The sequence below is a fragment of the Apostichopus japonicus genome, chromosome 3 (assembly GCF_037975245.1).
Source record: "Apostichopus japonicus isolate 1M-3 chromosome 3, ASM3797524v1, whole genome shotgun sequence".
NCBI classification, from domain to species: Eukaryota; Metazoa; Echinodermata; class Holothuroidea; order Aspidochirotida; family Stichopodidae; genus Apostichopus; species Apostichopus japonicus.
Genome location: NC_092563.1, coordinates 4,827,612 through 4,853,934, shown reverse-complemented (window position 1 = coordinate 4,853,934; position 26,323 = coordinate 4,827,612). Strand labels below are relative to the sequence as shown.

The 26,323-nt window shown below is 38.1% G+C and overlaps 1 protein-coding gene across 1 annotated transcript; it reads right to left on the bottom strand.

Moving 5' to 3' along the window:
• Positions 1-121: 121 nt before the first annotated feature.
• Positions 122-24,473, bottom strand: LOC139961045 (ubiquitin carboxyl-terminal hydrolase 10-like). The gene is made up of 14 exons (XM_071959880.1): positions 24,382-24,473; positions 22,518-22,607; positions 21,087-21,135; positions 17,801-19,018; positions 15,621-15,712; positions 14,714-14,820; positions 13,611-13,749; positions 13,041-13,149; positions 12,686-12,819; positions 12,266-12,391; positions 11,593-11,685; positions 9,739-9,883; positions 9,063-9,128; positions 122-5,391 (listed from the first exon to the last, which is right to left on the bottom strand). Exons 1-14 carry the CDS (start codon positions 24,391-24,393, stop codon positions 5,174-5,176), a joined length of 2,598 nt encoding a protein of 865 aa, XP_071815981.1. The 5' UTR covers positions 24,394-24,473; the 3' UTR covers positions 122-5,173.
• Positions 24,474-26,323: the final 1,850 nt, after the last annotated feature.

Here is a 26,323-nt window from a genome sequence, read left to right as displayed (position 1 = left end):
CTATGGTATATATAAGGAGGAGAGGGAGAGGGTAAATAAGGGGAGTGAGCCCCTTAAGCTGCTCGGCAAGGTAACGTGAATTGACACAGTTATCACCAAAAAAAAAAGAACAGAAAGGCTCCAGCATATCACAATGGCTTTTTTTTTATTGACCTTGAGAAGTTCATCTTTTACATTTTCCCCTTCCGTATATTGGAACCTCTTTCCACTTATCTGATATTTTCATGTTCGCAACGAAGCTAACTAATTCCTCTCATTTCTTAATTTCTCATTCAGTTTGCTAATCACATTCTTATCAATGAAATTACCATATTACAAGACAAAAGAACCGTTGATTACATAGAATCTCATTTTGAAAGAAATCAAAATTCTCTCCACACACAGAACTCTATATATTGTTTTACACTACATCCGAGTAATCGCATCGGCATGAGTTATCATATCCCACACAAAAATTCGACAATTTTCTCCTCACTTTTTAAAAAATTTCTTACATTTTCGAATTTAACTCATGTTAGACGACCTTACAAATTCGTATTTTTCTCGAGAAAAAAAAGCAAGCAAACCAACAAACAATGGGTGGGTAGAGGCTTCTGTACCCACAGTTTCAAGCCTCTATCATATGTCAGGTAAAATGTGTTCATAAAATAATGATTATTCCCCGTAACAATGACGTCACATCAACACATTCACAAAACAGCCAGAAATCATTCGGCTCATTTTGTGTGATGCGTACTTTGGTCTTTGGTTCCGTTGCTCGTAAGATTTTCATTTTAAATTAAATCCATTTTCTTTATATTCAATTGCAAGGTAAACGATTCATTCCCCAATACTTACGTGACCAATCAGCAGCAAGCACAAGAGTTTAGGCATCGCTATTGCGGTTTATGCACAACGTGATAAAAGAAGACGTATTTTATGTTATAATGGAAGACTCGGGTTATTTGTTTTTAACCATCAGATTGCTGATAGACGCTTTAAATTTGCTCACAACAAACATAATCGAATACACGGATACATATGGTACTTGGAGGCACGTCGACTCTTATCAAAGAGATTGTAGCATTATTAAAAGCATGTTATAACACACATACTCAACGTATTCCGATTCAAGCATACATACTTCTTTTGTCCTTTTTTTCTTTTTTAATACAAAATGCCGATTTTGGAAGAATGCACTCCCTCTCCACCCCCGCCCACATTCTCCACCGTCGACAAATCTGTCACACCATTTTCCTTAATGATTATTTCTTAGTAAACATTCGTTGTCTGATTTCTGTGTGTAAACCCTGTAAATATATACACACTACACGTATACTGGCCATCAATACACACTCGAAAGCGAAACGTAAATAATGTCAAACTCAGTCAGCGAGTGGCAATGGTCAATGTTAAACAGGACAAAGAAAATTAATTGAATTATAAAATTAATCATAATACATTGGTAATTAATTGGAAATCAATCAGTTTTAATAAACATAAAAACGTATTTTTTACATCATTTGGTATCCTCATTTATATATATATTTATATATATATATACATACACATACATATATATATAGATAGATACATATATATATATAGATACATATATATATAGCTATATATAGAGATATATATGTATGTATATATGGGGACACGTTGTAAGGCAATTGGTAGTAAAAAGTCCACCCCCCCTCCCCCCACCAATGAGTCTTTGTTCCAATATAATTAAAAGATGGCTCTAACAGAAATTATGAATATTCATATCCTCCAATTTTGTTCCACTCTCATTCCGCTATCAGGTAAAATAAACAAGACAATGTCTTAATCAACATCCCAAGGGGTACAATTATTGTCATATTATGACTATTTTAATCGCTATCTTCAAGCAATTTTCCAAAATTATAAAACCACAGATTATGAACGGCTTTTTGAAGTCACAAGTTCAAACATTTCCAGGGCAAGAAGGTTTTGTTGATATGCAACTCTTTAATTTAAAAAAAAATAGAAAATCAACAGTATAAATATTTTTCATTTTTTCCAAATTGTGTCAATTTATTTAAAACTTACATAACAATCACTATCCCCACTGGGAGTTTTTTTTTTTTCTTCTTCTGGCCAAAATTCTCAATTTTCAAGAATCACAAATTAGATTAAAGAATTGAGTTTGCAAGAAGCATCTGTAGGTAATTGTCTATGATTTTCATAGAGAATTATTAATTATACAACCCATGTAGTAATTTATCTGGTATTACATAGCTAAATGCTATGCCAGTACATGGTGAAACTGTTTATACCCATGAGCAAAGTCGAACAGAAGTTTTTGTTTTACAGTGAAGCAAAACATTTTTCAGCATTTTATGAGAACAAAAAAGCTCATAAACATGAAAACTGCCACAAAAAATGCGCACAATCACCTATTCCCTAGTTCAACCTTGAAAAATCATTCCAACGAGATTCACTGATTATTCACTTTTGAGTATAAAATTAGTGATTTCTACGGGCGATATAGATTTTGAATACTCATATGTCAATGGTGACATCGACTGGTAATCTAGTCTATCATTTTAATAACTGTAACAACTTCTGCCCTGAGTTTTATAAGCAAATCATCCTCATGAATATGCAACTATGAAACTGTTGTAGGATGTGTGTGACTAAGTGTTCATAAATGTTGCAACACTAAAAGCTCAAGGTATTAAAAATGAAGAAACTAAAATCAAATTTAGTCCGCTGTGATGGAGTGTTAGCTCAGTGGTTAACGCCGGTGCCTTCCAATCATAAGTTCCCCAGTTCGAGTCACTGCAAGATTAATGCATGTCGTCCAGTTACAGAGTTGTTGACAATTGACAATTCATAATCATGGACGTTAAATATGATTGTATATGATGTATTACTTCGGTCAGTTTGCGGCTTTAATTAGCCAATGAGGCTTCTTCGCATGTTTCTGCCTGCAGTATGATCTAAAATACATACAATACATACATATGTCCATACACTGCAAACCGATCCTCCTGCTCTTAAGTACCATTGCGCGTACACAGGAGTCCCTTCATTATATCATCACGAAAAGGTAATATTTAATCCACGAGCAAAGTCTTGGTTTTTCAGGAATTGACGTCAACTTCCGATAATGACATGTGATAAAAAGCTTGTTGCCGATTTATTTTTCATAGTTATATAGAGCGGACTACACACGTGATGTCTCTACGGCATCTCTCTTTCAAGCCGCATTTAAAACTCTTTCACACTTTCTATCAATCAGTACCGAGAGCGATTTATGTGGGAATAACTTAATACGGGGCCTAAATGAACTAACTTTAAAAGCCCTCAACGTGAAACATGACAGTCATACCTTCCATGGGCAATAGCCAACACAAAAGACAAAGTTGTACCACCACGAGTTGACCTAAACCTTATAAAAGTCTTCACGGGACACAACTTCTGTTAAATCGTTTGATTACATAACATATATATGAGGACTATCATTTGTGTATGTCTTTCTAATGTAATGTCTACCAATTCATGGAAAATTCTAATACTAGAAAAAAGTATATACCAAAATGTCCAAACCTGGGTAAATGAATTAAATATGCTTAGCATCCCTTTGTAACAATAGCTGTACGCAACATGGTTACATTAGAAACTACCATCACATTATATTTTAAGTTTTATTTAAATTCTAAATGCTAAAGATAACCTGATAGATTGCCATTTTCAATCTGAGAACGATGAGAATGTTTGCCAGTAGAATGGGCTGATGATCGCTCAACGCTTGAAACAACTACTAGTGTTCCACTAGTCTCAACTAATTCTCTCACCTATACAAAATACTCTGTTGTCACACAAACATACTATCATCCGTTTACTGAATGTTTATAAATTCTATCCAGAGAGATGCCGATGGCCCGAAGTATGTTTAAGAGATTAAACGTCCACTGTGTCTAAATATGAGAGGACATCTTAAGTCTTGAAAGGTTGAGGGCTAGAAATAACAAGCTGAATTGTTTTGGAAGCCATGAATAATGCCATGGGGATGAGAAAGGTTCGATGATGAAGATGATGATAAAACTTCTTTTTATAGAAAAAGAAACAAAGAAACCCACGGAATACCTTTTACTGTGCTACTCATTGAAATGATAACATGAGACGAAATGAATAGTAAAACTTGCAACAATAAAGGAAAATGATTTCCAACACTTCTTTTTTCTTGTAGATAAAAAACACTTTTTGACCGAAATATCCTGTGAACCAAGATTAACTTTTGTATAACTTGCTTGACTTTGGCTAATCCATTTCCAAACTGTCCACTTCATCCAAAAAATCTCATCTTTACCTTACCTCTAAAGGATGTTAAGCTTTGAGAATTTCAAGTTTACATTTGTACAGAGTTGTATGTGTTTTAGAAACAAAATACTTTCTAGCTGTCCGGCAAACTCATGTCGACTGTTGCCTGGGTGTGAGACTGGAGAAGAGGACCGGGGGTCAGAGTAGATAGAAGGCAGGAGAAAAAGGGAAGGAATGGGGGGGGGGGGGGTGTCAGAGCAGGTGGCTTGGAAACATCCCTTCCTCATGCTCTCTGCTTTAAGCCTCATTTCTGTAAACTAACAGACCTCCCTTCTCACCATATGACACATTATAAGCAAAGCCCTTGGTTTAACACTTTCTCATCTAATTCTACACTTTGCCTCCCAAAAAAATTCTTTGGTTTCAAAAAAAAAAATTTAAATAAAAAATACTGAAACAGTAGGTTGTCAGAAAACAAATAGCATACAAGAGATTAAACTTTAAAAAAAGAAAAGAGAAAAAAAAAAAAAAGAGAGAAGAAAAAAAAGAAAAATATTACTGCCTTGCCCACCAAACCAAAGAGACGTTGAAGAAGAAAAACTGAAATACTTCACATTTGGTCACTCAGGCTAGCTTTGCCTCAAGCACTTTCTGATAACCGATCAGAAACCATCAACAGCTTCTTTCAAAGATCCACCCGCCCGACCTCTCTTCGGTCGATTTTCATTGTCCGTTCTCCGACATCATCGTGAGATTAACGCAAACGACTCATCATCTCTTTTGTTCATAAGTCTGTTGCTTATGAATGTCTTTCGGAATGCCGGGCCAACGACTAACAACATATGTCGCTCGTTAACGTTTCCTTTTAATTGTTCTTACTATTTTCTGTCCCGATTCTCTATCAAGAGTTTCCTCCGCTATGCGAGGAAGTAGAAGACACTTCCCTCCGTCTGTAGACGAGCAGATACGGAGTGAAGCCGGACGGCGGGTTCATGACCTGGGCGGGCTTCACCACCTTAATGAGGTCATCGTCTGCTCGGATCCATCCGTTGATGCCCACGTGGTAATAGTCTGAGATGTAGTGGCCCCCTGAGGCTTCCTTACCAGTATGGTAGATCACTGGGAAGCAAAAGGTAACGTACGACTCTGTCAGATTCGGACCACCTCAAATAACGTTTTACTGTCTTAAATTACTGTTAAATAGTAACACTTCAATTTAAAAAAACCTTCTGATATACCACTGTAAAACTGATGTAGAAGTTTGCTCCATTATTTTGCATAATATTTTGCCATCTACTGTAATCCCTGATAAATTATTCCCTATGGATACTGCAAAATTTTGGAAAGTTCTAAAAAATAATCATTTCCAGCCAAAATTGTGCTTCTGCCCATTTTTTAATGTTTTTTTTTTTTCAAAATGTATTTATTATCTTAAAATTAATGTAATATTGATCCACCTTTGAGAATTGATAAAGTAAAAAGGGGGGGGGGGACGAGCAATTGGATGGTATTAGTAAACAGCTGCTGAAAAATAAGTGAATGAACAGCACAATGTGATGATTACCCCCAAGGCCTCCTGGAAGAAATAATATTAATTATAGCTATAAATATGGCATCAGACAGAGAATGGTAAAAACAGAAGAGGAGAACGTGATCACAGATGACGGGAATATTGAGTTTCACAGCCTCTTATAATATGACATCCCCAAAGGAAACAAAATTCTGTACAGGATTGTAATCAAACATTTCACATTTCGATAATTCATTTTGCAGGACGGATGAAATGAAGTAGGTCTACAAACAAACATGATAACAAACTTCAACAGAAGACTTTGACAAGCCTAATGTATGTGTGTTGTCTTGTAAGTTTAACAACTGAAGAGAAACTTTTTCTGATCCACGGTGAAAGGGTGATGGGATTTATGATAACCATGCCATAGATAAGCCCTGTATTAGCTCATTGCATGATTACCATGCCGTAGATAAGCCCTGTATTAGCTCATTGCATGATTACCATGTCGTAGATAAGCCCTGTATTAGCTCATTGCATGATTACCATGCCGTAGATAAGCCCTGTATTACTACTCATTAGCATGATTACCATGCCATAGATAAGCCCTGTATTACTGCTTATTCACACGATTACCATGACATAGATATGCCCTGAAGTACTGCTTATCAGCATGATTACCATGCCATAGATAAGCCATGTATTAGCTCATTGCATGATTACCATGCCGTAGATAAGCCCTGTATTACTACTCATTAGCATGATTACCATGCCATAGATAAGCCCTGTATTACTGCTTATTAGCATGATTACCATGCCATAGATAAGCCCTGTATTAGCTCATTGCATGATTACCATGCCGTAGATAAGCCCTGTATTACTACTCATTAGCATGATTACCATGCCATAGATAAGCCCTGTAGTACTGCTTATTCACACGATTACCATGACATAGATAAGCCCTGAAGTACTGCTTATCAGCATGATTACCATGCCATAGATAAGCCATGTATTACTGCTTATTCACCCGATTACCATGACATAGATAAGCCCTGAAGTACTGCTTATCAGCATGATTACCATGCCATAGATAAGCCCTGTATTACTGCTTATTAGCATGATTACCATGCCATAGATAAGCCCTGTATTACTGCTTATTAGCATGATTACCATGCCATAGATAAGCCCTGTATTACTGCTTATTAGCATGATTACCATGCCATAGATAAGCCCTGTATTACTGCTTATTAGCATGATTACCATGCCATAGATAAGCCATGTATTACTGCTTATTAGCATGATTACCATGCCATAGATAAGCCCTGTATTACTGCTTATTAGCATGATTACCATGCCATAGATAGGCCCTGTATTACTGCTTATTAGCATGATAACCATGCCATAAGCCCTGCATTACTGCTAATTAGAATGATAACCATGCCATAGATAAGCCCTGTATTACTGCTTATTAGCATGATTACCATGCCATAGATATGCCCTGTATTACTGCTTATTAGCATGATTACCATGCCATTGATAAGCCCTGTGTTACTGCTTATTTGCTTGAAATTAAGGAAATGCCTAGTTGACAACCTGAGCTTAGACAGTAGTAATTTTGTTCTTAATCACTAGCGAGTGTTTAGCAAGTGGCTACTAAAATTGTGAAATTCTTAGCTCTGTCGTGTTCAGATTTTAGATCCAATGAAAATTTTAATCTTTTTTAATCTTTGAAGAAACACAGGGATCTACGGAAAGACGTAAGACAGTTTGTAGTCTCAAATATCAAGACGAAGAAAGACGAGTTTGTGTAATGACAAATGACAGAAAGGAACAAGGACAAGTGAGGGGCCACCTGTTGTTTACCCTTCAGCTTACAGAAAATTATGAGGAGTTAAAAGAACTTACAGACGACAAGGAACGAACATAGTCACTTGTTAGCTTCGGAAAAGCATTCAGGACATTTGACGAGTTTTTCTCGTTAAGTTACATCTTTGACAAACGACACAGACCTAGAAGGCGACATGCACTCAATTCGATTTTAAGTCCTTGAACAAACACTAACATATCACCTAAATTCTTTAACAACTCGTCTCACGACAGTTTCATAAAACCATCGAGAAAGACAGGCGAGTAAGGCACAGAGTCGGAAATCTCAAAATTGTGAATGCTTTCGACATGTTCACTTTCCAAGAGGTCACTTCTTACTGATCACAATGTGCGGTAATATTAGTGTTGTGCTCCCTGCCTTGTGAACAAGAGGGCTACACAAAAATACAGTTAATGTACTTAGCTGTTAGAGCAGGCATTCCGCATATCTTTACCTATCCCACCGCTGATGTAAATTGAAACATAAATGTACCATGTGTCGGTTACCTTAGTGTTGTGCATATTGTTACTCATCCCACCACTGCCACCATGCACCTGTAAGCAGAATGCCTGTTCTGATTTCTTTACAACTTGGTATGTTTCTTTTGAGAGAGGCTTACTGCTCCACCAATGTGTGGGATTCTAGGCTCAAGTGATACAAAACAATCCTGCCTTCCTGTTTCCATGGAAACATAGTGAGTGGCTCTCCAAAGAGAGATTTAGAATTATCGAAACGGAACGGCACAACTCTCCCATCGCTCTGTAGTGTCATAAGTTTGATTTACGTGAGAAAAGCTTATCACAAGATCTCAGACAGAAAAACCACAAGTCAAAGAAAAAACTACTCTTTTTCTTTCCTTCTGGAGGCCCTCGGGAAGCATAAATGGTATTCAACACAAGTGTCGGGCTTTTGCATCGAACGAAAAATACAGAAGACGAAACACAACGAGAACAAGTGAGAGATTTGTAATGAATCACTAACACTGCAGTGGAATTGGACATAATTTGAGCTTTTGACGAGTCGTTGGTTGTGAATCGAAATTCAGATTTAACTTTCATTTTAAATGTTGTTTTAATAAGGTTTGATGTAATAAACAGATCATTTGGCAGTGAAAATGTGTTTTTCACTGGTGCAAATTGGTGTGAAAATGCCCCAAATGATCTATTTGAGAAGACGCAAAAGTAATTCCCAGGTCTTGCTCGTTCACCTGTATCTTGACTCCCAGATAACCTTTCGATGGTTGTTTCGATTAATCAATTTTAACATTGAGGTGTTCCTATTGATAGATTACATTAATGTTGTCACCGGCTGAGAATAACTTATCCATAACCAATAGCAACACACTATGCAAAACGTGTGCTCAAAACATATTTTACGCACATTTTTGATAAAAAGGGGGCAAAGCCAACTCACCTGCAAATAGTTTGAAAGTTCTTTGAATTGGAGGTATTTTGGCCTTCCCACTGGGAGACAACAAATCTGTGAACAGAAAATGAAGATAGACAAACTTAAAATGAGAATAAGGAAGCTTTCTTTGGACATCCAAGATCCACAAGAAAACTAGGAGAGATGTGACAGTTTTATTAAATTGGAGGACTTTGTCCAACCATTGAAATCTATGAATAGTACTAAATAATCTATAACACAAAAAAATAGCAAATTTTGAATAAAGTCAGCTCTTGTTTTAATAAGACTCTCTTATCGTACTGAGTGTCCACCTCAAATAAAAAACAGTCATTTTTTATGGACATGAGTTTTTGTCCTTTTAACCCTACTGCTGATACAGTAGCAACAACATCATGAGCATGCCGTTAACTGAGGTTAAAACCAGAAAGTCAACGAGCTTTTCCGTGCAACATTTTTGTTTGAGAACATCTAGTATAGAGCATGCATACATGATTATTTTGTACTCCATAAGGTGGATCTACACAACCAAGTTTGCAGTCCACAAGTGGCTCGTGTGCAATGAATGTACGCCACTGTTACCGATATTCTACACAACTTTTGATTATGGGCAGTCGTTTCAAAATGTTTATTCAAGGGCTAACGTGAATGTTTCACGTATCCTACGTGACGTCTTTCGCATTACCTTTGCCAATTTCCAAGTCCATCTCGTAGTCCATTTTCTTGGTCAGTTTCTGGCTTCCCCCCGTCTTATCGTAGACAAACTGCTTAAGGTGTAGGATGAGGACCGGGGGTAGCTCCTCCAGGGTTGTCCTTTTGGAAGCTTCCACCTACAAGTTGGAAGTATAAAGTATTGTACCATGTCAGTAAAAGATTTCTCGTCAATAAACAAAAAGGATACTTCGATTCTGTGGCAGCATATTAGATGGCGAAAGAAATTTTGTTGAAAAAAAAGGAAAAAAAATCAGCTGTTTTGTGCCTGTTGTGTACCACTGATACAACATTGCAGTCAAATCTCTGACACTCTCATGAATATTTATTCTGATTTTAATTCAACTAGAATATTCAGGAGCACATTTAACCAAGCATCCAATTATCCTCATCACAAATACCCACAGGGGGATGTTCTTGCTGTTGAGGAATATTAATGCAATTTTTTTTTTCTTTTTTTCCCAGAGATGCATTAATGTCTGTGATAGTAACGTGGGTCAAGTAAATAATGAATAAATGAATATTCATTAGTGCAAAGGTGCATGCATGACAGGAGACAGACATTCACAGTATACACAACAGGATGTTTTAAGCTTGAAGTTTTAAAACAACCCACAACACAGTCCATAAGTGTCATCTTCCTTCCTCGCTCTGTCTCTCAACATTTTTCAAAAGCAATCTCAACTAGTACAATATTTATCTTTCTATAGGACGCACTATAGAGCATGAAATTTACAGTTACAAGAAAAGGAAATGACAGTTGGAAGAAATGTAAATATGTTGGAAGCTTGCTGGGGACCGAAGAAGACATTAACAGAAGAATTGGTATAACCAACGGTGCTTTCAACACACTGTCAAGCATTTTTAAAAGCAAAAACATAAGCCGGAAAATTAAGCTTAGGATCTTTGAGACTTTATTAAAGAGTATTTTTTTGTACAATTGCGAACTGTGGGGCACAACGAAGGATCTTGATCGCAAAATTGACACTTTTCAAAGGAGACTACTTCGAAATATTCTCAACATTAGATGGACCAATAATAATTGGTTATCAAATGATGAGCTCTACAACGAAACCAACCAAACACCTTGGTCATCGATAGTCGCACACAGAAGATTGAGATTTTTCGGTCATGTAGCAAGACTCCAAGAGGACGCTCCAGCAAAGGTTGCTTTAAGAGAAGCACTGAGACATACTGCTAAACCAGTTGGAAGGCCCGTGACTACATTGCTTGGAAAAATAAAATCGCAATTCAAGGACATTAATATTAACAATTTCGAAGAAGCAATAAACCTTGCGCAAGATCGTGATACGTGGCGGAGGTTAATCCCTGAGCATGTCAGATAGACGAGACTCAACTTACTACTACTACTAGGACACACTGAAAATCTTAGGACACCATGTTCTTTATAGGTGCCACCTTTCCCCCATACTTTAGCCTAAATTTTGCAATCTCCTTTCTATACATCTGAGTCAGCTCATTTCAGCCAAAATAAAATTTTGAAGTAACCCGAATTGGAGAATAATTTACACTCATATATCCTTAAGCAACAAAAAAAGGGAAAAAAGGGCTGATGAAGGGTTGGAAACTTCTGATGGGTGTTACAACTTTCCACTTGTCAATACAGCCTTGGACTTAGGCCACTTAGTGGGTTGCATTTAATAAAGTAAAACTGTTAGCAAACTGCTAAAAGGTGTTGTATCAATCTAACTCTATGCAAGTTTTTTCTTGCACTCGAGTAAGAGTAGCAAGAAATCACAGGCCAGATTCACTAATGTAACACCATTTTCTACTACAACAAGCAGCACTATACTCCACGGTTACCTACCTCGGTTTTGGTTTTGTTAGACATAAAACCGTGGACTGCTTCCTTTGTTCCAAAGTTTTCCAAGGCTTCTTTGACACTGGTAATCTTTGGAGACTAAAGAGGAAAACAGAAGAAGCACAGTTAACACCAATGGTAGCAGACCAGTGACCTATCATTATATCCTAGGTGACCTTTGATGCATGTATCCACCCCACCCCCCTCCTCCCACTGCCCACATACCCCAACACCTCACCCCTACCATAATTAACTTCAAATTCACCCCTCAGCTTAAAATGCAAAAAAAAGAACAATCCTAAGTTTCTAAATCAGCATATGGCTACATCCATTAGATGCCACAACAGATTCAAACAGAATGGATTTCTTACGCTGTACCTCATTCCATCTACACCAAAGAACACCGAAGACTGATGCAATTCACCATTTTACAAGCAAGCCTTGCCACCACTTGAGGCAAGAATGACTCAAACTGTTTTATATTGTATCATATCAGTAAACCGAGGCTAAAACAAAACAACCCCCCAAGGCAAACAGCTGTTTCAAACACTGTAGTATCCCTGGCTAAGATACACATTCTAAGTTTTATATATAAAATCCTTCTAATTTGTCATCACCAAAGATTGCCGACCGGTTCAGCCATCCGAGAGGATCCATCGATACTAAGTTTTAAGCTCACCTGAATGTCTAATTGTAGAGTGAAGAACGGCTGCAAGGTAGCCGACTCCCTGGCTCCGTGCTGATGTAGGGCTGAACGCATCTGTCCACCGAAAATATTATAGATGGGGGACTTGGTGAAATCAGCCTGGCAGGAGAAAAAAACAAGAGAAAATAGGTTAGCGTTACGGTGTACGATTTGCGTCATGGTTTCTAGGATTTCCGGCCAACGTCGGTTTTGATAAGCGACCAGGAAATTTTTTCAAAAATTTCCATAATGTCGAGAGGGAAAAATAAATGGTATGCTACTTTCGTGTTTGGAATTTGAAGAGCTCACCTAGCTATTTTATTTTTGAATTATGGAATTATTAATTAATTAATACATTTAGGAATATTTAGATGCTATCACTTTGGGGAGACGATGGTCTTTAAAGTGACTCACCACACGGGTGATGGTGGCCTTCTTCTTTGGGCCGACCTGTTCCCATTCATCATCGTCCCCATCCTCCTCCTCCTCCGCTTCTCCTTTATGATCCGATGCTACACCATTTGGAGTAGGTGGTTGTGGACCGTTAGCTAAAGAAAACCAACATCAAATTTAATCCCAGAATAAAAAAAATCTCTTTTCACATTTGGCATTTATCTCATAATCTCTTATTTCCTTTTTTTTTTTTTTTTTTTTTTTTTTTTTGCTCTTTGTAGCAATTGCGTTTTTTTTAGCAAGCAGTTAACAATTGTGACATTCTAAGCCATGGAAAGTAACCGACTTTTTATTTCAAGAACTAGGCACTACATACCTTCAGGCTTGGAACTACCATAGGCTGCCTCTATGGCGGCAATCATCTCGTCATGGAAACCATTCAGCAAGCAGCTTAGAAATTCCTCTGCATCTTCCTGCTTGCCTTGCTGTTGACGTGGAAGGACAAATACGACCACGGTAACCAGATATGACATAAAATACTTGTACCCTGAGCAAGAACTCTTTTAATATCAAGTCACATAGATAGTCAGCCTAGCTTTTGTATTCAGGCTTGAATATCCTAAGCAATCTGATGAGAATTCCTACCTATCCCCGCCCCCACCCCCCACACCACCCAACCCTACCCTTCCCCAAACAAATCAGTAACTAACTAAGTTCCAAGAAACAATCAAGCAAAAATCTTTTTATTCCCCCAAATAACAAACAACTATGCACAATACAGAAGCTGCAAATTTACTGCAGAAATCTAACCGATTCATTACTTGCATTAATGCTATTAAAAATTGCAACAAACTTTAAAACGCAACAAAATCAACGTACGGTGGGGTTGGAAAACCAAAAAAGTCTGTGGATTTAATTCTTTTATTTTCCACTAGAATATACTTGCCTTGATGGAGAGAGTTGTGTTGACATTTCTCAACATCTGGTAGACTCCCACAGGTTCGAACGATTCGCCGGGACGGACGTCTCGACTGCCCTTCTTGCCGACGAACGGGAGCTCCTCAAACTGCTTGCAGAGTTCGAGACTGGATAATTAAACACATCGATGGAATTAAATGATATTAATTAATTAATTATATTAATTAGTCCCGATAGAAAAGTAAGTGGTTGAAACGGAATGTCATTGGCATAACATCGTTTATTATTAACACTGACTAGATATTTAAACACATCGATGGAATAAAATAATTATTATTGTTGTTATTAATCAGTCCCAATAGAAGGGTAACTGGTTGATACAGAATATTTATAAACTGTGTCATTGACATTATAACATTTATAATTAACACTGACTGGATAATTAAACACATCAATGGAATAAAATTATATCAATTAGTCCCGATAGAAGGGTAACTGGCTGATACGGGATATTTATAAACTGTGTCATTGACAATACGTCATTTATTATTAACACCGACTAGAATATGAATTTAAAACTGGAAATGTTGTAGGAGATAATACACTCAAACACGGAAGAGACCTTAGCTAATTTTAATTTCAAATTTGAAAAGAGCAAAGAAAGAATATAAATTTTTGGCTAGAATATGTGATTCAATCCAGTGTGCATAAGGATAACAAATCCTGTGCTCTACGGACTGAGATATCTATTAGATGAACCATCAATTGGTGACAACCCCTGCAGAGCTGTTTCTTTGCTGGGGTGCCATTTAGAAGCCTGTAGTACTTTGTGCACCATGTAACCAGGGATTTGTGTAACCAGGGAACTGTGTAACCAGGGATCTGTGTAACTCAGGATCAGTGTAACCGGGATCCATGTGGCCAGGGATCCATGTAGCAAGGGATCTCTGTAGCCAGGGATCACACCTCGTTTACATTTTCATATAAATTTGATTCAACTGATGTAGGCATTGAAGACTATTGACCTAAACTAGACATTACAGAGAATAAAGGTTTACTTGGTGAAAGAATCATTGAAACTGAAGTTATACAAGCCATATTACACATTTGATATAAGAATTAGATACTCACATGGCATTTAGCATAGGAGTAGATGTAGGTCCTCTCCTCTTCAGTGCCAGAGGCAAGCGTTGGAACAGGTTATAAAATGGTGGGCAGGCTACCAAAACTTGCAAAATCTGGTACTCAAGTCAAGGCAGGTTTATGTACTTCATTGAAACTCTTTCTGAATGCTGAGTACAAGGCCATGCAGTACATCACCCCAATGTAGCAGACTGCTAGCGTCTCCATGGAAATAGACCGGGTAGGAGAGTAAGATCTGAATGTGCTTTCATATGGCTTTTGTGAGCTGTATTTACTCATACTTTACTTGACATTTAGACATTTGGCCTGTAAATAGCTCTAATTTTGAGGCAAAATTAAGACAAACTGCCCACTGGACAACACCACCCTCTCTTCACCCCACTAACATCTCTATCGAGAGAAAACAATGGCAGTGTCGACTTTGTTTGGACTAAAAATACCACACTGAAAGGGTGTGAAGACTCGCGCACAAAGAAACGTCTAATGCCGGTAATCTGACCTAGTTACGAATGAGGTGTAACAGAAGTGTTAAACACCACCATCGATCCCAGAAAATACAAACACACAGCTTGCTACCATCGGTAATTAGACACTAGTGTACATTCAGTACATACAGCTGCGGTCAATACCCACAGCACAGTGTACAAACAATACAGCGATGGACATCTCTGGTCCAGCTAAAGATAATAAGGTATCACGTTTCATTACTGTACTGTCTGCATTTTGTAGGGACACAAACAAATCGTCACTTGCAAGCAACGGAAAGTTAACTTTTTCAGATGGCCGCACACGGTTTGGGGCGAGTCTTCAATGCCTTCAAGCATCACCACAAACACTTTTCAGGATTGACCATAACAAAAATTCATAATATTCATAAGGAATTGTAAAAGGATACACTATTGATGTAGCAGTTATTGGCTACATTGATAAGGCCTCTTGGTTGTATAAACATTGGTTTGTTAATTAGCGTTGAATTCTTTAAATATTCTGCAGAGAAAAGAAATTTTTATATCATTACGAGACAGTGATGTATGTAAATGGTATTTAGGTACTCTTCATACAACAAACTATGTCTAAAATGTTATACAAGTTATGGAACTCCGCAAAACTTTGTTAACAAAGGATGACTTTAGACAAAGGATACTCGTTGACACAATTACTTATTATATAAACAAAAGCATGGTTTATGATTAACTCTAATGGTATGGGGTCTGAGATTAAACTTCAAAGATTGAAAAAAAAAAAAAAAAATTTGTAATAATTACTCTTAATTTCTGAAAATAGTGGATTCAGAACAAGTTTATGACATTTTTAGAGAAAAACAATGGAATTCATAGAAATGACTAGACTAGTCATTAAAACTGAAGTGATGCATTACAATTCTGCAGGCCGAGAATTTCATGATCTTAGCCACTTATTAAACCGTGTCAGTGCATACAAAAAACATCTACTTGTTAAAATCAATTTCCCACTTGCAATTTCCTTAAATTCAGACAAAAGCAACACTTTGCACTGGCAGAAAGATACCAGTGTCCGAGTGTCAATTACTCTGTTTGTTCTACTGGCAAACGAAAACATCCACTGTCATCCGGCCAGTATATACAGCCTGAATTTCGAGGCCTCGTTCTGTGAAATATTGCCCGAAAAATCTGTGTTTCTGTCCTTTGCAGTCTCTGTGATACAAACATCCTCTGCAAAATATTCCAAAAATGTTATTCTTATAGAATGTGTGTCATCATTTCAGTGATAACAGACACATCAATTTGGACCAAACTGTTTTTTTCGTGGTTTGGGTTGAGTCGCTACCAGCAAGTTTTTCCATGTCTGGATTGGAATCAGTGATTCAAGTCTCAATGATTGACTCGAGTGACAACTTGTTATGACACTGGCTTTCACTACAGAGAGCTTTACAGAACCTGTTCTCCTAAGAACTTGCAGATATTCTACGAGTTACATACGATAGGCCTAGAGTTTCACAAATTTTAGTCACTTGCTAGACGAAAGCCTGTGCTTCAAACTTCTACTGGCTAAAATTTAAGTTTTCGCTGGCATTTACTTGAATTTACAACACACATCAGTTACTGTACAGAAGCCAACGGTAAGTGATATTTACTGATAATAAGTCATAATAGAGGGCGCTCATGTTAGGTATGGAAATCATGCCGATTCTTTGACTGATCATTGTCAACGGACTCAATATGTGTTTATGTTCTTAATGTCTACCGGTAAATAAAATGCCATCGCCTACTTTTTTTTTTAACTGGAAAACGGTGAAACCCGCAGGCAAGTTAGCCAATATAGAGCATGAATTTCAGGGCCGGATACAAATGTGAGTCGTGTCTTCAAAAGTCACACTCCCACTCTTTAGGATACTTTGCACAGTAAAATAGCCCAAAGTACACTATAGAAATGGAGCTTGGGGATGAAAAATAAAACATGATGGCGCTATTCCAAAACTAATAATATTCTCTTATGTAGAGCTCTCTCTGATATATATCATAACCTTCGCTATCTGATTATGAGGTTGTGTGTGCCTTGTCCAGTATTACCAATGTTCCCTGTTCAAATAATACACCATGATCTTGATAAAATAGCCTTGACAGGAGAAAATTTGAACATGTCAGGGCTTCCGATTTTTTTCCTCCCTTAATCACCACCTCCCCAGCGATGAGTACAGTATTCCAGTACCAGTGCAAACTCTCAAGGTCCTAACCAGCTGACATGTTTAAGTCTGCGCACGATTTTACTACTAGTGATCTGCTGTAACATCATTGTGATCACGAAGTATCCCTGTGAACACGTAGGGGACGAGAGTGGCACCAGTTTGGAAATGGCATACGGTTTAAGAATTGTACATTTGGATACTACGCCACCATGATCATACCATGTCTTGATGTCAGAGTGCTAGGTTAAAGACTGATCTGAGGTTGGCAATAGCAACATCTTGTTAAGATGTTTAAAACTCAGTAACCAGATCAAAGAGACAATTTCTATGAGGAAAAACATTTCTCGTGCTCGTTCCCTTTTTGCAGATAAAAAAGAATATATTGAGAGAAACAAATCCTACATGCTTACCTCCTAGTTTCTTTACTTGGGGGTCTTTATCGGCGGACACTGGATCAGTTTCCTCCGGTTTGGTTTCTCCTTTCTCAACCGTCTCCGATTCGTTCGCCGACCGATTTTCGGGGACAGAATGAGCGACCGCACTGCTCTCACCGTCTTTGCGAAATAAACTGGCCCAGGAGGTGGGCTTACTGCCCCATGGGCCTGGCTTTGGTGCTGCTGTTGCCTGCTGCGCCTGACCAGATGCGGACCTGACGCCGCTTGCAGTTGTCTCTTCAACGTGGGAAGTCTGCTCGTGGCCTTGCTCTGGCTTTGGATCCGAGGATGCCAGATGACCCGGCGCGGCACTTTGGCTTACCTCAGCTGTAACGTTCTGCGGTCTGCCGTTCTCGCACGAGGCGACATTCACAGGGGGTTCGTGGGGACTCTCCGCCACCCTCTCTGTAACTACGGAGGAGGGAGTGACTGGCTCTGTTGGATGGCTTGCTGCGGTGGTGGTGGTCAGTTTGGGTTGCTCGCTTTCTGTGAGAGGCACTCGGGAAACTGGAAAGTTGGAAGAAGTACTGAAAGTGAAATTGGACAAGTTAGCGGTTCTCTGATTCGGAATTTGAATATTCAGGCAACTTTTGGGCTCTGTAGTTCTATCATCAAGTTGCACATTTTCAAGATTGTTGTTGCCTATATTATGCTGGCTGTCTGGTTGGCTATCGGCTGGATTCCGGACGGCAGTCTCCGCTGCCTGTTTGGGAATCTCTACACTACTTAATGTACCGGTGGCGGGCCCCGAGGGTCCATCGCCTGCTCCGTCAGGTATGTGGGCTCCACTCTGTGTCCCTTCCTGACGGTTTACGGCGTTTCTCCTGTTGTCTCCTAGCTTGGCTTGGTACAAGTCCGGATTGTTGTAAAAATTGTCGTAGTAACTCGGGTCTCTCTGCTTCTTATTTCTCCTCTTCAGAGAATTGGACCTCTGAGAGCCGTCAAACGGCGGTAAAGATGGATCTATGGACACATCGTACTGACTGTTCTCATGGAGGAATGGTCCACTGGTGGTTATTGCACTAGGAATGTCCTGGTTAGGGACAGATGAAACGGTAGCCTGGGGCTGATTTGTATTGCTGCTGTGGATATCGCTGGATGGTACTGGCACATTGTTGGAAAGGTAATCCTCCGTCGCCACGGACAAGTGACCGACAGAGACTTGAGTTGCTGTAACATTGCTATTGGGTAGATCTGAATTGACGGGAGGCAAGGAAAAAAAATAGCTGTAGAAAGTCAAAATTACAGAATCAGTTTGCTCTAGCCATTCAATCAACATCGACTACAAAACTAAAACAATCATAATACCGCTTCTCTACTAAAGTAGAAATCTATGGTTTGGGTGGAGATGTTTGCTGCAGCTTTGTGCAGTATTGTCTTCTTTTGTTTTGGCTTGGATCGCTGTGCCTGACTTAAACTGTATTCAAAGTAAACATCTAGGGATCACAGTTTGTAACTGTGATGATACTAAATGATGATCATTTCTCAAATTCTTTAGTTTATTGATACAATATGTATATATTTATAAAGACATATACATATACAGGGATGTGCCCAGGATTTCCTGAGTGCAGGGTATACTGATCGCCGTCCTGGGGGAGGGGTCTAAGGGGGAGGGGGTGAGATTGCTAACAATTTACAATTTTTTTTTTTTTTAGTGAAATATATTACATACCTGGTAAAAGTTATTAGTTTGTTTCAAAAAGATTTCACAAGGGACCGATTGAGAGCCGTAAGTAATGTTTCTCGCATGCGTAACTGATGCATTATTAGTCTGTATGATTTTGGCATAGGCTAGGCCCAATTTATGTTGAATATATTGTTAGGAATGTCGGGATTTTAGATGAAAATAGTGCTGGGCGGGATTCACGATTTTTAAGACATTGCTGGGCGGTAATTTTTAGTGCTGGGCGGGGCCGCCCAGTGCCGCCCAACATGGGCACATCCCTGCATGTATATGCCTACAGTGCAATTACAACCTTCCTGACCAGTTTCGAACCTCTGGACATACAATCAGCGTCCATGGCCTAGTGGTTAGGGTGTCCGCATATAAAGCGGGAGGCTTGGGTTCGAATCCCGGTGGAGGCTGGAAGTTCTTTCACTGTTCCAGATTTTTCAACTCACTACAATTTCAATTTATTTTATATATATATATATATTTTTTATAGTACTGTAAAGGTTATGGGACAGGGAATAATTTTGTGGAGTAGCTTAGCAGCATTCAAAATGCTGTGGATGATTGTAATGCAGCTATATATATATATATATATCAGTTTGTCTCACATAAACTACTCTGCTTCATGTGGACAAAAAAATGCTATATATACATCTTTGCCCTTGTAAATGAATTTGCCATTCTGCATAGCACTTTGCTATGCGATAATGGATAATTTATTCACTGTTACATTGTGCTGAATAAACAAATTCTTGGCGGTGTGATTTTTGTAAATACAGCAGATATATAGACATGTTCAATTCAGTGGTTTAAAATGTATACTAGTACCATATGGTACATTACTGTACGATAGTTAGGTGGTTGACCTGCAAGTAGGATTTTCACGGTCTCATTATATAGTCATGCACCAACGCACAAGTCACCTTCAATAAACTGAAAGACTGCCTTGCCTTCAACTATTTACTTAATCTCATTCAAAGTCTGTGCGAACACTGCGGTGAGAGCATATTGAACAGACTAAATTTTAAAGGAGCTTTGACTGTCTTGAAAATATGGCAGAAGTTTTCCCTGTTCATTAGAATCAACAATTGTATTACTTTTACAGCATTTGGGTCACAGCAGATGTTGGACTTATATATTTTCTTTATTCCTCTTGTGACAGAACGTTTTATGTTATTAGATATGCTAGGCTCACAACAGTTGCGCTGCAGATATATCAATTTGGTTTAATAAATTATATTTAAAAGTACTTAGATTTAGATTAGAAACTATTAGAAAATCACAATAAAGAAGAACCAAATCAAAGCTGAATTTACTCAGAATAACTGTTGGAAGGATTCCTAGAAGTAACAAACCAACAAGTTCATTTCATCTTGGAACTAATCTGGGCGGGGGGGGGGGGGGGGTGGGGGTTCAACTTCAGCAGGATTTGGAAATTGTTCATGTTTTTATTTTTATGATGTTATCATGTGCCTTTTGATTGCCTCCCACTCGGACACTTTGAACAACAGGTAAACAATATAGGTTTCACAAAAAAATTATTGTCTATATATATTTGCAAATTAAAAAATTCAAAGACATACAAACCTGTTGATTTAGCAGGTACTTCTTGATTGCCTTGGTTATCCCAAGGAAACTGTTGAAGAAAAACAAAAACAAAAAATTTAAGAAATAATAAGAGAAACAAAATTACCTTCAAAGGGTGTAGTTATATAACAAGTATGCCTATTTTGCATTGGTCATCTTATCATTTAAAGTGACTTGCTTATTTTGTTTAGAACATTTGCTGCTTGTGCCTCAGGCATCTCTTACAGCAGTTTTGAACTTTTGATGTTTTAAAAAACAAAACATGCTTCATATCTCTTCACTTCTGTAGCAATTCACAAAAAGTTTGTATCGTTTCAGCTTTTGCAACAACAGAAAAATTATTGCCTGATATGTTAACAAAACTCACATAAAAACTACCGTAGGTTGCTTTTTTTATGGCAATAGATCACGGGATGCAATCTATTATTTGAGACTGAAACTGGTACAAACGATGTGCATTCTAACATTTGTAATTACTAATTAATACATTGCCATTTTTTTCCCCTTTCAAGACACAAAAACGAAAGAGATTCAAATTTATGAGTCGCCTTATTTATGATCATTTGATGATATTACATATTTTGTGATGACAATGCAGTTATAGGCTGTGAGCATCAATGAAAATGCATTGCTTTTCCTCTTCAGATTATTGAAGTTCCAGATTCAGTGCAGAGTTTACTATGAAATATAGATGCAACTGACAGTAGCCTACAGTAGGTAAGCTGCCTGCATTGCATGCCTGCTTTAGTACCAAAAAAGGGTAATCTTCATTGTACCCTAGGCTAAGGTGACCATATAATTCCAATTAATCAAGGAAAATGATGTTGACTGTGCACCCTCCAACCCACCCCCCCATCATCTGACCCCCTCTTGGTTTGTGAAGGAAGGGTGGATTTTCTAGTGCTTCTGTGTTTTTTGGTGGATCTATGTTTCAAGGATGATGTTCCAACGTTCAAGTTTAGAACACCTCATGGTTGTTTTGCCCAAGATATAACAATCCAATGTCAAATAAGGCTTGGAAGTTTATGTCATGGTAGTCTCTCCATATATTAGTCAATTCAAAAAGATGTTTTCCGTGTGAATTTCAGCAGATGACATATTATTCACTGATTTGAGACCTGTGCATTCATCTGTGAGTCACAAATGTATTTATCATACAGTCGAAAATTACATCGAAATCGCATGTTTCTACGAGCGGACATCCCAAACACAGGTAAAATATTGAAATTATTCAGGGACGGATTACAAATTTGAGGACATTCTCTGCATAGTACTACATCAAAATCCAGGACCTTTCCAGGGACACTCCATGGATCGTAAATGAAAATCCGAGGAGATGGGTGATGTGTGGTCACCTTACTCTAGGCAGCTGATTGTATGTGTAAAAGTCAAACCCTGAGATAGTAAATTCAAGTGCATTGCACCGCTTACCTCCACTCTGCCCAGAGACTTACTAGATACAGATTCTTCAACAAAGAATGATTGGTAAAAAGATTCGTCGAAATCTCCGAATGTGACGATCTAGATATATATAGGTTAAAGGAACAAAGTGTCATCATAGTTACCTCAAAATTTGATCAACATTTATTTATAAGTGTACAAAAGTCTCCAGAGCCTCATTTCATGAGCAAAACAGGGCTTTTTTACTATGTTCAGTGAAAGTTCACTATATACCTTACCATTGTAAATTAAATATTATAACATACTAGCCACTTTAAAGGTAAACATCCTCATTAAAGTATTTAAATAAGGAATTAAGTATTTATTGAATGTTTTATAAAGGACATCATTTAACAATTTACAAGACCAACCAAGATTTGTTTCCCCTGTCTTTGCAAATATATATTAATAAAAACATATTTCAATAACAGTTTCCAGTTGTCTGGTCTTGGTCAGCATTTAACTTACGGTAATGTGATGGTAGGACTAGGCTAGCAGATGTGAATTTTTAATACAGAAATCTGTCGGAATATCATTAAGTGACATTCATACTTCAAGAAATCTAATTTAGCCGTTTAATTGCACCCGCAACACAAAGTTCCACACTGTTTCTAGCTAAACCCTCGCATTCCTGACGGTGTAGCCACAACAACATTTTATTTTATTATTATTTTTGGCATTTCTCTATGTATTTCTAAACTTGCTAGGCTATATGGGCACTATAGCCAACTTCAAAGTTGCTGGGTATTCTGCAATTACTCCAATTTATAGCTAGGCCTATGCCTTATATTGCTGAATTCCTTCCCATATTGTACATTGTAGCCTAAGTTGGTACATATACTGTAACAAGTTTTTCAAAGTTAGGACTGTAGTCTACTGGAACTTGTGGAAGTAAGGCTATTCCAAAGCAAGAAAAATCATTACGATACAGCCTCTAGTACAGAGCTAGGCCTAGGGTATAACAGCCTACTCTACAACCAGTATAGTCAGTATTGCGAAGTTCGCCATACTGCGAAGTTCGGGCACCCTAAGAAATACACGATTTTCACCATGAAAACCTACAGGAAGAGCCAAATTTCACCAAAAAGTACGAAGCTACAGTTATTTTCTCTCCAAAATGACCCGTGTGCAAGAAATTACTTACATATTTGTCAATAAAATGACGAAGATCTATGAAGTCTGTTATAATTACTGAAAGAGCAACAGCGCCACCAATTTTTACCAGCGCCACACTGTAGGTTGTGTGGCTGAAATTCGCAATACTCTAGCAAGAAATACCAGTTCCACAATCACGAAGAATCTTCTTGGAAAACAATGTGAAAACAGTTTGCAGGAAAGAAAGTTTGGCCGTGTATCGTACTATAACAAAATTCTCCCACCATATGAAGTATATTTTCTGGTGATTTAGACCAGAAGATTTAGTTTTGGGGTGTTTTAAGTCTTAAGTGGGCGAACTTCGAAGTCACCATCCTACAGGCTAACTTGGTGCATGTTAAATGAGAAACACATGTGCCATTTCATGTTACACAGGCCTAGTAATATAACCTATGGACAGGGCTGTATTTCCTTATTATTCTTCATTCACTTGGCTTAAGTTAGTACTAGAAATATGGGTCTAGCATTGGCAAAGTTAACATAAAGATCTTAAATAACATTAGGCCTAGGCCTAATGTTATGAGGAGTGGAGTGACTAACGCTAGGCTACTTTTGGTATGGTACCAATTGAGCAACGTTCGCGGTGGCAAAGTATGTGCATACCGTGTAACGTGCGGTTTTGTGACAACCAAAACCCCACAAAACTATTTCAAAATGTATGTTATAATTCATATACACTGAGTATATAAAACGTAAATACCTCTTCTGCCATTTTGGGCTTATATTTTAATTTGGGCTGTCACGCTGTGTTATTCATCTTCGTCGCCATTTTTGATGTTTATGACGTATACATATGCATATGCATATCAAAGTAAAGGTCATGGCATAATACAAGAGAGTTGTTGTGAGAAGTGTGTGATATGACACTAAGATACAAACGCTACATATCAAAACTATTTTTATATCCACAAAACACAAATACCAATTCCAGACTTCCATGTATTTGTTATCAAGAACAAGTATAATAAAAATCGGCAATTATACAGGACACTTACCATATGGAATGCTATACTTGTGATCACCGGATCGCAGATGCAGGACCAGGGGGGGGGGGGTGGTGGCAGAATAAGTGCGTTAATATAAGTCTCGAATCACAACAATTGCGCTCGAATCATGAATTGTAATTATTATTGAAATACTCTCTCAGCCTACTGGAAGGACCCAAAATTTCTCAGACGTTGTCGGAAGAAACAATTGAAATAATGTTAGTGGATCGCTAAATTTTCGTACCGAATACGATCCCTTAGGGTGGGGGTATGTGTGGGTATTCTACCTCAATAAGCCTATCACGAAGTCGCCACCATCACTACGAGTTCCTTCAGCGTCTATGGTTACTTTATAATGCATGAAACGTAATTGTAAGTGCCAGTGGATCATGTGGATATTTGAAATCCACTCTCTCGTCTTTACAACGAGCAAGGGGCGAGGAGGCGAAGGGGATACTACACTAATGGGTATAAGCTGCAGTTCCCAAAATTAGTGCCGCCTGAAATCTCGTTGATATTTATCTTAACAAAAGTTTAACATGCTTCAAACAATAACTGTGATTAAAATACTGACATTTTGTGCCACTAACACAAGTTGACCGAAAATGTGAAGGCTTAATAGAGTGTCATATTCGTTACGCTTAAAGGCATTGAAGACTCTCCCAAACCGCGTGCCGCGCTCTGCAAACGTTAACTTTTGCAACAGGTGAAGTTTTCTCTTGTCGCTACAAAATGCAGACAGTAATGAAACGTGATACCTCCTTATCTTTTATGTAGACCTGAGATGTCCACGCTGCTATATGTACACTGTTCTGTTGGTATTGACCGTAGCTGTATGTATTGACTGTACACTAGGCATGTCTAATTACCGACGGTAGCAAGCTGTGTGTGTATTTTCTGGGATCGAAGGTGGTGTTTAACACTTCTGTTACACCTCATTCGAAACTAGGTCAGATTACCGGCATGAGACGTTTCTTCGTGCATGAGTCTTCACACCCTTTAACTTAGCCTATTTAAAATACCGCAAGTGTCTATAAGTATACCGTACTGAAAAAGAAAACAGTAGAGTATATATAACAAATATGGGTTGTTTATACGTGGGATCAAGTCGTATATATGTGAGTGGACGGTACAAGTCAGCATCTCCTCCGTCTTCCGTCCAAAACGTTATACTCGGCATTCTTTTCCAATTTCTAAGGCTAACGAAAGAAGTAGAAACTTTCAAGTCTATCCTAAAAGTATGGAACTGTGATTAATGCATCACTATTTAGACATTAGTGAATAACGCCCTCACTTAAAGCTCACTTAGCAATTAAGCACTTTGATGCCAGTATCAATGATGTTGGCCGACAGCATGCGTGGTGGAAGGATGTATGTTGTTTCATTATATGTACAACATTGTAAGATTATGGAAATGTTAATACCCATTGTCTACTTAAAATAAGAAAACAAAATACTGGAATGAGGGAGAACAGAACCCCCCCCCCCCCTCCCGATATTTGACATCGTTTCCTTTCGGCTAATATGTCCTACCGCTAATTTTATTTCACATTTGCACCATATTGCACAATAATGCTGTCGTACCCTCAGTTCAACGAATACAAAAACTGTTGAGAGTTTTCTCACCGACGGAAATAATCCGTTCTTACATAAAGC